The 15632-nt window shown below is 45.0% G+C and overlaps 1 protein-coding gene across 3 annotated transcripts in view; it reads left to right on the forward strand.

The window, feature by feature from the left end:
• The window catches only part of TTC13 (tetratricopeptide repeat domain 13), a 95264-nt gene that overhangs the window by 70046 nt on the left and 9586 nt on the right, over positions 1-15632 (forward strand). For 2 of the 3 annotated variants that reach the window (XR_007355731.2, XM_048843919.2), the window contains exons 17-18: positions 10791-10875; positions 13052-13161. Coding sequence is in view for 2 of the 3 variants with exons in the window: in XM_048843919.2 (XP_048699876.2) it covers positions 10791-10875; positions 13052-13161 (195 nt within the window). In the remaining variant the exon portion in view is untranslated. The remainder of the gene's footprint in view (positions 1-10790; positions 10876-13051; positions 13162-15632) is intronic. The other variant, XM_048843920.2, reaches the window with a different exon arrangement.

Here is a 15632-nt window from a genome sequence, read left to right on the forward strand (position 1 = left end):
TATTGGGCTAAGATGGACCATTGGTCTGACCCAGTATGGCTGTTCTTATGTTCTTAAGCCTTCATACTAAAGGTATGGGACCATTGCCCAGAAGACATGAAAGATCAGGTATGGGTTCTGACAGATGTTCAACTCCTTACAGTGATGATCAGCCCACAACATCCAGAAAGACCTACCCATCTGCCTTCCAGATCCTTTAGTCCTTGTAGCAGGCACAAGCCTGGAGACCCAAACAGTCCATGGCCTCTGGAGTGAGGAGGAAAAGGCTGATAGTATAAACCATATTTATGAGGGGACTGGGAGCTTTTTTACTTTACAAGTTAATTAGATCAGGGAGTTTCAGGGATCAGACCAAAATTCCCTCTGTCGAATACTTGATCAATGAAGATGGTCCAATTCACTGTGTCTCAAGAACTGAACAGGATTCAAGGGTCCTCATGGAGGTATTGCCAAAGAAGTATCCGCTGGTGTTTTGCCTGACAAAGAATATAGCATTGTTTCTGACTTCATCCCAAGAGTGAGACCTGGACTTTCTTTAGGATGTTTCTTTGCACTGCCTCTCCCATTATGTCTGAAGATGAGGAAGCACTGGAGCTCAGGATCTCCACAACAGGCTAAAACCAAAAAGGGAACACCAAGCAAGGGGAGGTTGTAGGGATGACCAATCTTACCAATGCTAAAGAAGCCCAAATATAGGAACAGTGCTCCAGATCCTAATCTCTTTCCACAAACTCTAGCTTCCCTTCTGAAGAAGGGGAATTCTTGGCTTTGGATAATAGACAGGAGTCAAAGGTGCAGGAGAGAGGTTCTATTTGTCCCCTAGATGTGTGTGAAGCAGTGAAGATAGCTTACCAAATCATGAGCTGGATTCTCCGTCACTTGAAATTTTTAAATCAAAATTGGATGATTTTGTAATGTATGCTCCATCTTCATCCAAATTATTGGTTTTCCTATAGGAATCACTGGGTGAAACTTGATGGCTTGTGTGATGCAGGAGATCAGACTAGATGACCATAATGCTCCCTTCTGGCCTTAAAATATATGAAACCATAGAGAGGAAGGGGGTGACTACCATTGAGATCTAGCCAGAGAGAGGATGAGTAGACTAAAGCCAAGGACATGTATCTCCAATCCCAAATTCAGATAGAATTTGCTATCCTCCTTGATTCATCTTTTGAAGAGATCTATAGGAAGAAGTAAGAACGCCCAACAAATGGAAGAGACTTAGTTGGCAGGTCCTGAAATTCTACAATCCTATAACTAAAGGATTCTCTGTTCACAATCCACAGGATTGGAGCAGTGGCATCTTGGAAAAACACAACATAAAATACGAAGATGTCATTCCCAAAGATCTTATAGAAAGGGGAGTCAAGGCTTTCAGAGTATTATACTTGTGGGAGAAGAGACCTCAATGGTGATACAAAATTATATTAATAAGTATTATAACTTATTTTAAAAGCCATTAAAAGCTTGTTTGCACGTTTTCTGAATATTGATATAGCTACAAGAATGTTAGAGCCAGGATGCTTGGAAATAAAACAATTCACATTTGGCTAATTATATTACAAAATGTTAAAACTAGTCAAAGGTATTCCAGAAGGTTTCTGCTTCTATCTCCCAAAGACAAGCAAACCTCAAGCAGACACAAACCATGTAAACACTTTTTGGAAGAAACCTGATTGTGAAAGGAGTGTAGGTTTGTGTTATCAGAATAAGAAATCTAGGTAAAGTGGGCTCTACCAACCCCACTCTCTGGCAAAGAAATCTGCTTGTGCTCTTAAAAATTTAGAGGAAAATGTGTAGTTGGAAATGTTTTAAATGTTCTTTTATTTTTTAAATATGGGAATGATAAACACCTTTGTGAAACGCAGACTTGCAAATATGTTAGCTAAATGCAAAGCTCCTAATGCCATTGCTGTGTAAATGGTAAAATGCTTTATGTTCCACCATGGAATCTAATGACTTTGCTAAACTAGTGAGAAACAATTAGAGCTGGCCTAGCACTTCTTGTTCTTTAAACTAAATATTTTTAATAACTTTTAAAAGAGATTTGGCATCCAACAATTTAAAACTACCCCTTGCTCCCCCACCCCCACTGAGCCCTGGTCTACACTAGGACTTTAGGTCGAATTTAGCAGCGTTAAATCGATGTAAACCTGCACCCGTCCACACAATGAAGCCCTTTATTTCGACTTAAAGGGCTCTTAAAATCGATTTCCTTACTCCACCCCTGACAAGTGGATTAGCGCTTAAATCGACGTTGCCGGCTCGAATTTGGGGTACTGTGGACACAATTCGATGGTATTGGCCTCCGGGAGCTATCCCAGAGTGCTCCATTGTGACCGCTCTGGACAGCACTCTCAACTCAGATGCACTGGCCAGGTAGACAGGAAAAGAACCGCGAACTTTTGAATCTCATTTCCTGTTTGGCCAGCGTGGCAAGCTGCAGGTGACCATGCAGAGCTCATCAGCACAGGTGACCATGATGGAGTCCCAGAATCGCAAAAGAGCTCCAGTATGGACCGAACGGGAGGTACGGGATCTGATCGCTGTTTGGGGAGAGGAATCCGTGCTATCAGAACTCCGTTCCAGTTTTCGAAATGCCAAAACCTTTGTGAAAATCTCCCAGGGCATGAAGGACAGAGGCCATAACAGGGACCCGAAGCAGTGCCGCGTGAAACTGAAGGAGCTGAGGCAAGCCTACCAGAAAACCAGAGAGGCGAACAGCCGCTCTGGGTCAGAGCCCCAAACATGCCGCTTCTATGATGAGCTGCATGCCATTTTAGGGGGTTCAGCCACCACTACCCCAGCCGTGTTGTTTGACTCCTTCAATGGAGATGGAGGCAATACGGAAGCAGGTTTTGGGGACGAAGAAGATGAGGAGGAGGAGGAGGAGGTTGTAGATAGCTCACAGCAAGCAAGCGGAGAAACCGGTTTTCCTGACAGCCAGGAACTGTTTCTCACCCTAGACCTGGAGCCAGTACCCCCCGAACCCACCCAAGGCTGCCTCCTGGACCCAGCAGGCAGAGAAGGGACCTCTGGTGAGTGTACCTTTTAAAATACTATACATGGTTTAAAAGCAAGCATGTGAAAGGATTACTTTGCCCTGGCATTTGCGGTTCTCCTAGATGTAGTCCTAAAGCCTTTGCAAAAGGTTTCTGGGGGAGGGCAGCCTTATTGCGTCCTTCATGGTAGGACACTTTACCACTCCAGGCCAGTAACACGTACTCGGGAATCATTGTAGAACAAAGCATTGCAGTGTATGTTTGCTGGCATTCAAACAACATCTGTTCTTTATCTCTCTGTGTTATCCTCAGGAGAGTGAGATATAATTCATGGTCACCTGGTTGAAATAGAGTGCTTTTCTTCAGGGGACACTCAGAGGAGCCCATTCCTGCTGGGCTGTTTGCCTGTGGCTAAACAGAAATGTTCCCCGCTGTTAGCCACAGGGAGGGGGGAAGGTTGAGGGGGTAGTCACGCGGTGGGAGGAGGCAAAATGCGACCTTGTAACGAAAGCACATGTGCTATGTATGTAATGTTAACAGCAAGGTTTACCCTGAAAGAGTGTAGCCACTGTTTTATAAAATGTGTCTTTTCAAATACCGCTGTCCCTTTTTTTTTCTCCACCAGCTGCATGTGTTTCAATGATCACAGGATCTTCTCCTTCCCAGAGGCTAGTGAAGCTTAGAAAGAAAAAAAAACGCACTCGTGATGAAATGTTCTCTGAGCTCATGCTGTCCTCCCACACTGACAGAGCACAGACGAATGCGTGGAGGCAAATAATGTCAGAGTGCAGGAAAGCACAAAATGACCGGGAGGAGAGGTGGCGGGCTGAAGAGAGTAAGTGGCGGGCTGAAGACAGGGCTAAAGCTCAAATGTGGCGGCAGCGTGATGAGAGGAGGCAGGATTCAATGCTGAGGCTGCTGCAGGACCAAACCAGTATGCTCCAGTGTATGGTTGCGCTGCAGCAAAGGCAGCTCGAGCACAGACTGCCACTGCTGCCCCTCTGTAACCAACCGCCCTCCTCCCCAAGTTCCATAGCCTCCACACCCAGACGCCCAAGAACGCGGTGGGGGGGCCTCCGGCCAACCAGCCACTCCACCACAGAGGATTGCCCAAAAAAAAGAAGGCTGTCATTCAATAAATTTTAAAGTTGTAAACTTTTAAAGTGCTGTGCTTAAAGTGCTGTGTGGCATTTTCCTTCCCTCCTCCACCACCCCTCCTGGGATACCTTGGTAGTCATCCCCCTATTTGTGTGATGAATGAATAAAGAATGCATGAATGTGAAGCAACAATGACTTTATTGCCTCTGCAAGCAGTGATTGAAGGGAGGAGGGGCGGGTGGTTAGCTTACAGGGAAGTAGAGTGAACCAAGGGGCGGGGGGTTTCATCAACGAGAAACAAACAGAACTTTCACACCGTAGCCTGGCCAGTCATGAAACTGGTTTTCAAAGCTTCTCTGATGCGTACCGCGCCCTCCTGTGCTCTTCTAACCGCCCTGGTGTCTGGCTGCGCGTAACCAGCAGCCAGGCGATTTGCCTCAACCTCCCACCCCACCATAAACGTCTCCCCCTTACTCTCACAGATATTGTGGAGCACACAGCAAGCAGTAATAACAGTGGGAATATTGGTTTCGCTGAGGTCTAAGCGAGTCAGTAAACTGCGCCAGCATGCCTTTAAACGTCCAAATGCACATTCTACCACCATTCTGCACTTGCTCAGCCTGTAGTTGAACAGCTCCTGACTACTGTCCAGGCTGCCTGTGTATGGCTTCATGAGCCATGGCATTAAGGGGTAGGCTGGATCCCCAAGAATACATATAGGCATTTCAACATCCCCAACAGTTATTTTCTGGTCTGGGAATAAAGTCCCTTCCTGCAGCTTTTGAAACAGACCAGAGTTCCTGAAGATGCGAGCGTCATGTACCTTTCCCGGCCATCCCATGTTGATGTTGGTGAAACATCCCTTGTGATCCACCAGAGCTTGCCGCACTATTGAAAAGTACCCCTTGCGGTTTATGTACTCGGCGGCTTGGTGCTCCGGTGCCAAGATAGGGATATGGGTTCCGTCTATAGCCCCACCACAGTTAGGGAATCCCATTGCAGCAAAGCCATCCACTATGACCTGCACATTTCCCAGGGTCACTACCCTTGATATCAGCAGATCTTTGATTGCGTGGGCTACTTGCATCACAGCAGCCCCCACAGTAGATTTGCCCACTCCAAATTGATTCCCAACTGACCGGTAGCTGTCTGGCGTTGCAAGCTTCCACAGGGCTATCGCCACTCGCTTCTCAACTGTGAGGGCTGCTCTCATCTTGGTATTCATGCGCCTCAGGGCAGGGGAAAGCAAGTCACAAAGTTCCATGAAAGTGCCCTTACGCATGCGAAAGTTTTGCAGCCACTGGGAATCGTCCCAGACCTGCAACACTATGCGGTCCCACCAGTCTGTGCTTGTTTCCCGAGCCCAGAATCGGCGTTCCACAGCATGAACCTGCCCCATTAGCACCATGATGCATGCATTGTCAGGGCCCATGCTTTCAGAGAAATCTGTGTCCATGTCCTGATCACTCACGTGACCACGCTGACGTCGCCTCCTCGCCCGGTATCGCTTTGCCAGGTTCTGGTGCTGCATATACTGCTGGATAATGCATGTGGTGTTTAATGTGCTCCTAATTGCCAAAGTGAGCTGAGCGGCCTCCATGCTTGCCTTGGTATGGCGTCCGCACAGAAAAAAGGCGCGGAACGATTGTCTGCCGTTGCTCTGACGGAGGGAGGGGCGACTGACGACACGGCTTACAGGGTTGGCTTCAGGGAGCTAAAATCAACAAAGGGGGTGCCTGTACATCAAGGAGTATTTCAGGCAGGACTTCACGGAGGGTTCCAATAAGAAATGGTGCACCTAAGTTATCGTTCTTATTGGAACAAGGAGGTTAGCCTGGCCTCTGACTGATACATGCCTAGATTTACCTCGTTGCACCTTCTCTGTGAGTGACTGCAGTGTGACCTAGAGGAATGAGTACCTAGAGGATGGTACAGTACGACTGCTAGCCATCCCCATATAGAATCATAGAATATAAGGGTTGGAAGAGACCCCAGAAGGTCATCTAGTCCAACCCCCTGCTCGAAGCAGGACCAATTCCCAGTTAAATCATCCCAGCCAGGGCTTTGTCAAGCCTGACCTTAAAAACCTCTAAGGAAGGAGATTCTACCACCTCCCTAGGTAACGCATTCCAGTGTTTCACCACCCTCTTAGTGAAAAAGTTTTTCCTAATATCCAATCTAAACCTCCCCCACTGCAACTTGAGACCATTACTCCTCGTTCTGTCATCTGCTACCATTGAGAACAGTCTAGAGCCATCCTCTTTGGAACCCCCTTTCAGGTAGTTGAAAGCAGCTATCAAATCCCCCCTCATTCTTCTCTTCTGCAGGCTAAACAATCCCAGCTCCCTCAGCCTCTCCTCATAAGTCATGTGTTCCAGACCCCTAATCATTTTTGTTGCCCTTCGCTGGACTCTCTCCAATTTATCCACATCCTTCTTGAAGTGTGGGGCCCAAAATTGGACACAGTACTCCAGATGAGGCCTCACCAATGTCTCTTGCCTGCCTGGCAGAAGATGGTACAATACGACTGCTAGCCATCCCCATCTCTTGCCTGCCTGGCAGAAGATGGTACAATACGACTGCTAGCAATCCTCATCTCTTGCCTGCCTGGCAGGACTTCACGGAGGGTTCCAATAAGAAATGGTGCACCTAAGTTATCATTCTTATTGGAACAAGGAGGTTAGCCTGGCCTCTGACTGATAGATGCCTAGATTTACCTCGCTGCACCTTCTCTGTGAGTGACTGCAGTGTGACCTAGAGGAATGAGTACCTAGAGGATGGTACAGTATGACTGCTAGCCATCCCCATCTCTTGCCTGCCTAGCAGAAGATGGTACAATACGACTGCTAGCAATCCTCATCTCTTGCCTGCCTGGCAGAAGATGGTACAGTACGACTGCTAGCAGTCCATATCGCCTGCCCGCTCACCATAAGATGGTTCAATAGGACTGACTGCAGGACTAAAGAGAATGACCTGGTCAAGTCACTCCAAATTTAGTCCCTGCACCCATGTCTGCCCAGGCGCTCCCAGCCGACGTGGCCAGGAGCACCTCGGACACGACGAGGACGACTACCAATCGTATTGCACCGTCTGCTGCCAGAAGGCAATGGGTTGCTGCTACTGTGCAGCAAAGCCGTACCGCGTCTGCCAGCACCCAGGAGACATAGGGTGACGGTTACCTGAGCGGGCTCCATGCTTGCCGTGGTATGGCGTCTGCACAGGTAACTCAGGAAAAAAGGCGCGAAATGATTGTCTGCCCTTGCTTTCACGGAGGGAGGGAGGGAACGGGGGCCTGACGATACGTACCCAGAACCACCCGCGACAATGTTTTAGCCCCATCAGAGTGCTCCATTGTGACTGCTCTGGACAGCACTCTCAGATGCCCGATTGTTTGCCGTTGCTCTGACACCGGGAGGGGCGCTTACATGGTTGGCTTCAGGAAGCTAAAATCAACAAAGGGGGTGGCTTTACATCTAGGAGTATTTCAGGCAGGACTTCACGGAGGGTTCCAATAAGAAATGGTGCACCTAAGTTATTGTCCTTATTGGAACAAGAAGGTTAGCCTGGCCTCTGACAGATACATGGCTAGATTTACCTTGCTGCACCTTCTCTGTGAGTGACTGCAGTGTGATCTAGAAGAATGAGTCCCCTAGACAGGGGAGGGGGGGAAGCAAATGAGTACAAAACAAATCTGGTCTATTTCTTGTTTTGATCCACTCCATCTATCTTTTACATCTTTGGCTGGCAGCAGACGGTGCAGAAGGACTGCATGCCATCCACATCTCATGGCTGCTCGGCAGAAGATGGTACAGTACGACTGCTAGCAGTCTGTATCGCCTGCCTGCTCACCATAAGATGGTTCAATGGGACTGACTGCAGGCAGGACTAAAGAGAATGACCTGGTCAAGTCACTCCAAATTTAGTCCCTGCACCCATGTCTGCCCAGGCGCTCCCAGCCGACGTGGCCAGGAGCACCTCGGACATGACGATGACAGCTACCAGTCGTACTGTACCGTCTGCTGCCACAAGGCAAGGGGTTGCTGCTACTGTGTAGCAATGCCGTACCGCGTCTGCCAGCACCCAGGAGACCTAGGGTGACGGTTACCTGAGCGGGCTCCATGCTTGCAGTGGTATGGCGTCTGCACAGGTAACTCAGGAAAAAAGGCGCGAAATGATTGTCTGCCCTTGCTTTCACGGAGGGAGGGAGGGAATGGGGGCCTGACGATATGTACCCAGAACCACCCGCGACAATGTTTTAGCCCCATCAGGCATTGGGATCTCAACCCAGAATTCCAATGGGCAGCGGAGACTGCGGGAACTGTGGGATAGCTACCCACAGTGCAACGCTCCGAAAGTCGACTCTAGCCTCGGTACTGTGGAAGCGCTCCGCCGAGTTAATGCACTTAATGCACTTAGAGCATTTTCTGTGGGGACACACACACTCGAATATATAAAACCGATTTCTAAAAAACCGACTTCTATAAATTCGACCTTATTCCGTAGTGTAGACATACCCTGAAATATTGTGACTTTAGTGAAGCATGCACCTGTAAGCAAGGCTTTATGAGCTGCTGAAGAATCTTCCAAGTTCCTTCAAAAGGTGGCTTCTCCTCCACTCGCAAAAGGGTGTACCCCTCTATCCCAGTCAAGGGTACTTGAGCCTCACAGCTTAGATACTGAGAGTACATGGGATACTGTGTGTGTGTGTATTGTGATTGCATCTACATAGACGATCAAGTCAAGCATGTGTAGTCTGTGTCTTAACCTTTCAGTAGCTGAAGGAAGGGCCTTTAAGTCCATGAGGGAACCATAAAGTCTTTGCCAATGCGTGCAGCCTGTAAGTATATGACCAACATTGTCAAACTGGCCACAGTGGCAAAATGCGGAATCAAAAAGGCCCCACTGATGATCATTAATAGCACATCTGGTCACTCTGCATCAGAAGCAATTAGGCTTTACTCAGAGATGATGTGAAAGGTCAAAATTAAGGGGCTGGACTGTTGGATCTGTCATGATATAGGCATTCGCTATGTTTTGAAGCTTGATCATGACACCTAGTATGCAACCTGGAGGTGTAGTTCTCTTCTTTTCAGCTTGTTTGTCCCAAATGTCTGAGTGCGTGAGAGATCAGGCTCCAGAATGGAAGATTTGCCATCTTATTACTTGATTTCCTTTCTGTGAGTGACCTCTGTTTCCAGTTTGCCCTACCTAACCAGCTTTTTTGGGTGTCTGTGGGTCTTTTGTGGATCCAGGTAAATGGTTAATATTGTTGAATAAGTCTTTATCATCATGTATGTGTTTAATTTCCTAATCAGAATTTAGCATTTCCTCACAGCTTTGAAAGTATGAATCTGGGGAAATGGTAAGAAGGGGTGTGGTGAAGTCTGAAGGCCAGTCTGAATGTTCACAGAAGAGGTGCAATCTGAATGTCTAATCTGTGGTGAATTCAGTTTAGGGTTGCCAACTGTCTAATCACACAAACCCAAATACCCTGGCCTGGCACGGCCCCTTCCCTCAGGCCCTGCCCCACTCACTCCATCAGCCCTCCCTTGGTTGCTCACTCTCCCACACCCTCACTCACTTTCACCAGGCTGGGGCAGGAGGTTGGGTTGTGGGAGGGGGTGCGGGCTCTGGGCTGGGGCCGAGGGGTGCGGAGTGTGGGAGGGGGCTCTGGGCTGAGTCTGGAGCAGGGGGTTGGGGTACAGAAGGTGGTGTGGGATACAAGCTCTGGGAGGGAATTTGGGTGCAGGAGGGGCTCAGGGCTAGGGCAGGGGATTTTGGGTGTGGGTGGGAGTTTGGGTGCAGGAGGGTGCTCCAGGCTGGGGCAGGAGATTGGGGTGTGATAGGGGGTTTGGGGTACTGGCTCCGGGATGGGGCTCAGGGTTTGGGGTGTGGGCTCTGGGAGGGAGTTTGGGTGTAGGAGGGGCTCCGGGCTGGGGTTGGGGTGTAGAAGGGGCTGAGGGGTGAGGGCTCTGGCTGGGCAGCGCTTACCTCAGGTGGCTTCTGGGTGGCAGCACAGCAGGGCTAAAGCAGGCTCCCTGCCTGCCCTGGCCCCGCCCTGTGCCGCTTGTGGAAGCAGCCAGCACGAGGGGGATAGGAGGCTCTGTGCACTGCCCTGCCTGCAAGCACCGCCCCTGCAGCTTCCATTGGCTGCAGTTCCTGGCCAATGGGAACTGTGGGGGAGGTGCTTGCAGGCAGGGGCAGCGTGGAGACTCCCTACCCCCTCACACACACTCCCCTGGGCCACAGGGACTTGCTGGTTGCTTCCCGGAGCGACACAGGGCCAGGGCAAGCAGGCAGGGAGCCTGCCTTAGCCCTGCTCGCCGCTAGACTTTAAGCAAGCTAAAATCTCCCGGATTGGCTTCAGTAGCCTCCGGGAGATAGAGCCCGATTCCGGGAGACTCCTGGCAAAACTGGGAGGGTTGGCAACCCTAATTCAGTCATAGAAAGAAAATCATTAGGTAAAAAATGTCTTATTGTATTGTTTAATTTTCACCCCCTGACCAAATGGGAAGAGCGGGGAAATTTGCCAAGGGAAATGCAATAGAATATAATGTAGTAGTTCACTCCATTGACCATCATAAATGGTTGGTTACAGTAACACTAGATGGATGTTCTGAAAAATGCTAGATTTGTTTGACGGTTGTGTTTCGGTATGTTAAAATTGTTGCATATGTTTTATTATAGTGCTAATAATCCTAAAGGTTTGCTAGAAGTTAGAGAAGCACTGGAAAATGTACATAAAGTAGAAGACCTTCTCCCCATAATGAAGGTAAGTTTTGCAACAACCTTCAGCTCGTGGGTAACAATTTAAATGGACAGTTGTATGTCTAATTTAAAATGAACAACTGTAGGAACTTTGGCTGTATTCTAAAGAATTAACATACTAATCAAAATAACTGCAAATCTGCTCATCTAAGGCTTGATCCTTCCCTTAGATGCGTGTGATGTGTACCTGAGAAGACTTAATCCAATAATTATTTTTAATTAGTAAAAGAAAAATATGCCTGTAAAAGGGAGGAAAAAATTCTGTGTGTACTGGTTCCTTGAAGCCAGGCTTCCTAGTGATGAGGATTTTTATTTAGAACCTGAATGACTGGTTCAGCTTAACTGTGTAAAACATAATTGAACAAACTGAAGAAAAGAGTTTATGGAATTGGAGTTTGTGGAGTATGGAACATTTTTTTTCAGTTCAGGGCCACTGATTTGAATGTGGCCCAGAGCAGCAATGAGCAAAAGTAGTTGCCTGTTAATGGCTGATGACCAACGTGGAATGAACTGGTGATCTACTCTGATCTAGTGGAAAAGTGCCAGAATCACCAAACCCAGCTCCCCCCTTCCAATTATTAGCACCCTGTTGGTAGCCTCCATAAAAAGGCTTTGGATTATGTGGCATGGAGACTGAGTTACTCTTTCATCCCTACTAACCATTAGGTCCTTCCAGCTCAGGGTTTAGTTCTAAGATTTTTCAAATAAATCTAATGTTAGTTGAGTATTTAAATCTTTGGGAATATGGCAAGAAGGGCTTGATTTAAAAAAAATATCTCTAAAATGAACAGAATATAAATAAAATATTCAGACTTGAATAGTTCGGAAAGGAACATTCACACCAATCAAAGCAGGGTAATTCAAACTGATCAGGTATAGATGTCTTCACAGAAGCTTAAACACTGCTACCTAGGTTTTCTGTGTGGTTCTCTGATAAGTGGCGCAAATGTCACCTCCAAGTTACTTTCTTAAAGCATATATTAAGGATTGTCTGAGGGTTAGGGCAGTTTAAGACCATACCTTTACAGCCCTGTCAGCTCTCAGTCTCCAACCCGGTGCTCACCTTTTTTTGGAGTGAATTCCAGTAAAACTAAACAAAAGGCTGGGAAGGAAAAATTGAAAGATATTTGATTGTCCTGTACAACACATTATGATATTGGAAATCATAATGTAAGGCCCTCTAAAGCAAAATGGATGCCACTTTTTGCGGAGGTACTTGACAAAGGGAAATGTTATCAGCTGATTTGAAAACACAGATTAGTACAGAGATGACAAAAATATACAACTATTTAAGGAACTGTGAATGATTTAGCTAGAAATAAAGATCTCTTCCTAAGAATTGGCAGCAAATATTCCTGGTCTTCAAAAAACAATGATTTTGATCTGATTTGGATTGCATGTGTACCCTTCTCAATTGTACATATCACATTGGAATGCTATTTCTCAATAAAAGCTTTTAATTTTTTTAAATAATGAAATCCTTGGCCAAAACATAATTCCATTGATCATACTATTGTATTTTAAAAGACATGGTTGCAAAAGCCATTCACTCAACAATGGAAATGGAGCAATTGTCTTTAATGTTGCATGGATAAATTGAGAGAGCCAGTTAGTATTTAAGTGGTCTGGTTGTTCAAATAGGTGGGTAACTTTGAATAGAACTTGACTCTTAGCTTTATTTGAATAAAGTTATTGTGGTTTATAATTGTCACATTAGTTATGGCTTTTGGCTTCAATTTTAAATTTAAATCACTATTTTTTGGCTTTGCAAAATTTGAAAAAGCGTTTTGTTTTGTTTTTCCTTCTGGTGAGGAGAAAACTATGCAAAGGATGTTGAATGAGATTGGCTAACAGTAAAAAATTGTGAGCTATGTTCTGGAATGCAATTTAGAGTAATTCATTTAATTACAAAGTATAAACGTAAAATACAGACTCTACAACTTATATTACTGTTTTCACATTAATATGCCAAATGATGAGTATCATACTGGGGCTTGGGAAAAACATTTGTCTGTATAGTTCTAGCTTAGTCTTTTTTATTTAAATTTTTTATTTAGAAGACCATAGCTGCACTAGCTATCTCTTGTTAAAACTGTCCTCTAGAAATCAGTGTTACAGAACAGTGGCTAGAAAGCTTATCCTACTATATTTATTCTAATATATTTCCTTTTTTCTGAAAGCAGTTTAACAGTAAAACAAGAGATGGGTTTACTGTAAACACAAAAGTCCCTAGCCTCAAAGATCAAGGGAAGGAATATGACGGATTCACAATTACAATAACAGGAGACAAGTACGTTTGCTTTAAAAATTCATATTTTTAATATTCTGATCTTTAAGGAAATGGCAATGAAGAAATGTTGAAGTATGAATTATCAATAGCAATTAATTTCTTGTTCTAGTGGCATTTTGTACTTGTGTGATTGGGCCCTTTGTGTAGATGACTTAGTCTCACTGAGTCTGGAAGTGGTTCTCAAGTGTGCAGCATCTCAGCCGACAGTGACCCTATTATTCAACTCATGCTGTTGAATGCACTTTGAAAAGTTTTATCCTTCATAATGGTATCCACAAAATTCTGATCAGCAGACCTGTATGGCTGACAGTTTTGATTCATCAAGCCATCTCCACATGTATAGAGTAAAATGTTTTCTGCTTTGAGGACTTTTCAGTCTACTTCATAGACCATAAAAACAGATCTGAGTGCTCTGAATCAGAATGGATTAGAAATCACCATCATAGTGGATCCATTCTAAAAGTAGGGATGGACAGAACAGGGATTTTTGGCCTTCTTATTTTACTGAGATTTTTGAGTGTTTTGTGGCGCTTCAGGCAATACCCTACTAGTTAGACTCATGTAATTCCTAGTTGGTAAATTGTAGTGAGGAGGCATTGGGTCCATTACTGGTTGAGATAGTAAATACCCCCTTTGAGAAGCAAGAAGCCAGCACTCCTAAAGAGTGATTTTTAAGCCCATGTTCAAAAGATCTTTGTGGTCTGACTACAACAATTGATAATGGGAATTGATAATTTTCTTAGACGTTCTTTCCATTCAGATTACTTAGGGAATCTAAATTCTACACTATCATTTAAAGTGTTCTACAACCTACTGCAGGCATCTTTAGTGTGGAAGGTAGACATTTTACTGAACCCCAGTGGATTTTTCCCTTTTGAATTTTAATCTCTAGACCTTCTGCACATTCATAATGGGATGATGCACAAGATAGTTTCATTATATTAGGAAAGTATTTATCTCTGTGAAACTGTCACAACTATGAAAATTAAATTACAAGTGTAAAATTTTGGTAAGAATCTGAATAGTTCCACATAAAGACCAAATTTGTAGTAATTAGCACTAATTAGGAAACAATTTCATTTCTGGAGTTTCAAAGTTAACAAAACAAACATGCTGTGGATTCTAAACATATAAAACAGACTGAAATAGAAGGTACCGTGAGAGAACATAAGCACGGCCATACTGGGTCAGACCAAAGGTCCATCTAGTCCAGTATCCTGTCTTCCAACAGTGGCTAATGCCTGGTGCCCCAGAGGGAATGAACAGAATAGGTAATCAAGTGATCCATTCCCAGCTTCTGGCAAACAGAGGCTAGGAACACCATCCCTGCCCATCCTGGCTAATAGGTCCATCGGTGGCTATCTTCCATGAATTTATCTAGTTCTTTTTTGAATCCTGTTATAATCTTGGCCTTCACAACATCCTCTGGCAAGAAGTTCCACAGGTTGACTGTGAGTTGTGTAAAAAAAATACTTCCTTTGTTTGTTTTAAACCTGCTGCCTATTAATTTCATTTGGTGGCCCCTAGTTCTTATGTTGGGAGAAGGAGTGAATAATACTTCCTTATTTACCTTCTCCACATCAGTTATGATTTTATAGACCTCTATTATATTCCCCCCTTAGTTGTCTCTTTTCCAAGCTGAAAAGTCCCAGTCTTATTAATCTCTCCTCGTAAGGCAGTCGTTCCATACCCGTAATCATTTTTGTTGCCCTTTTCTGAACCTTTTCGAAGTCCAATATATCTTTTTTGAGATGGGACGACTACATCTGCACACAGTATTCAAGCTGTGGGCGTACCATGGATGTATATAGAGGTAATATGATATTTTCTGTCTTATTATCTATACCTTTCTTAATGATTTCAAACATTCTGTTCACTTTTTTGTCTGCTGGTGCACATTGAGTGGATGTTTTCAGAGAACTATCCACAATGACTCCAAGATTTCTTTCTTGAGTGGTAACAGCTAATTTAGACCCCATCATTCTATATATACAGTTGGGATTATGTTTTCCAATGTGCATTACTTTGCTTTTATCAACATTGAATTTCATCTGCCATTTTTTTGCCCAGTCACCCAGTTTTGAGAGATCCTTTTGTAGCTCTTCGCAGTCTGCCTGGGACTTAACTATCTTGAGTAGTTTTGTATGATCTGCAAATTTTGCCGCCTCACTGTTTACCCCTTTCTCCAGATCATTTTAAATTTCTTGTTTTCATATTGTGTGGATAAATTTTTTTTTTCTGAGTAACACCTCTGAAAAGTTACAAAGACAGACAACTTGGCAAAAATAGTAGGCTGAGTAGGGCTCAAATTTAGTTATGGTAAAACAAACATCCTTGAAACTCAGACATTAAGCAGTAACATCCCATTTGAAGGCAAAAATATTGAGAGTAGAACAGTTCATATACCTGTGCTGCACCATATTAGCCAACAGAGACCTCAAGAAGGAAGTGAGATTAGGGATAGGAAAGGC

The sequence above is a fragment of the Caretta caretta genome, chromosome 3 (genome assembly GCF_965140235.1).
Source record: "Caretta caretta isolate rCarCar2 chromosome 3, rCarCar1.hap1, whole genome shotgun sequence".
Lineage (NCBI taxonomy): Eukaryota > Metazoa > Chordata > Testudines > Cheloniidae > Caretta > Caretta caretta.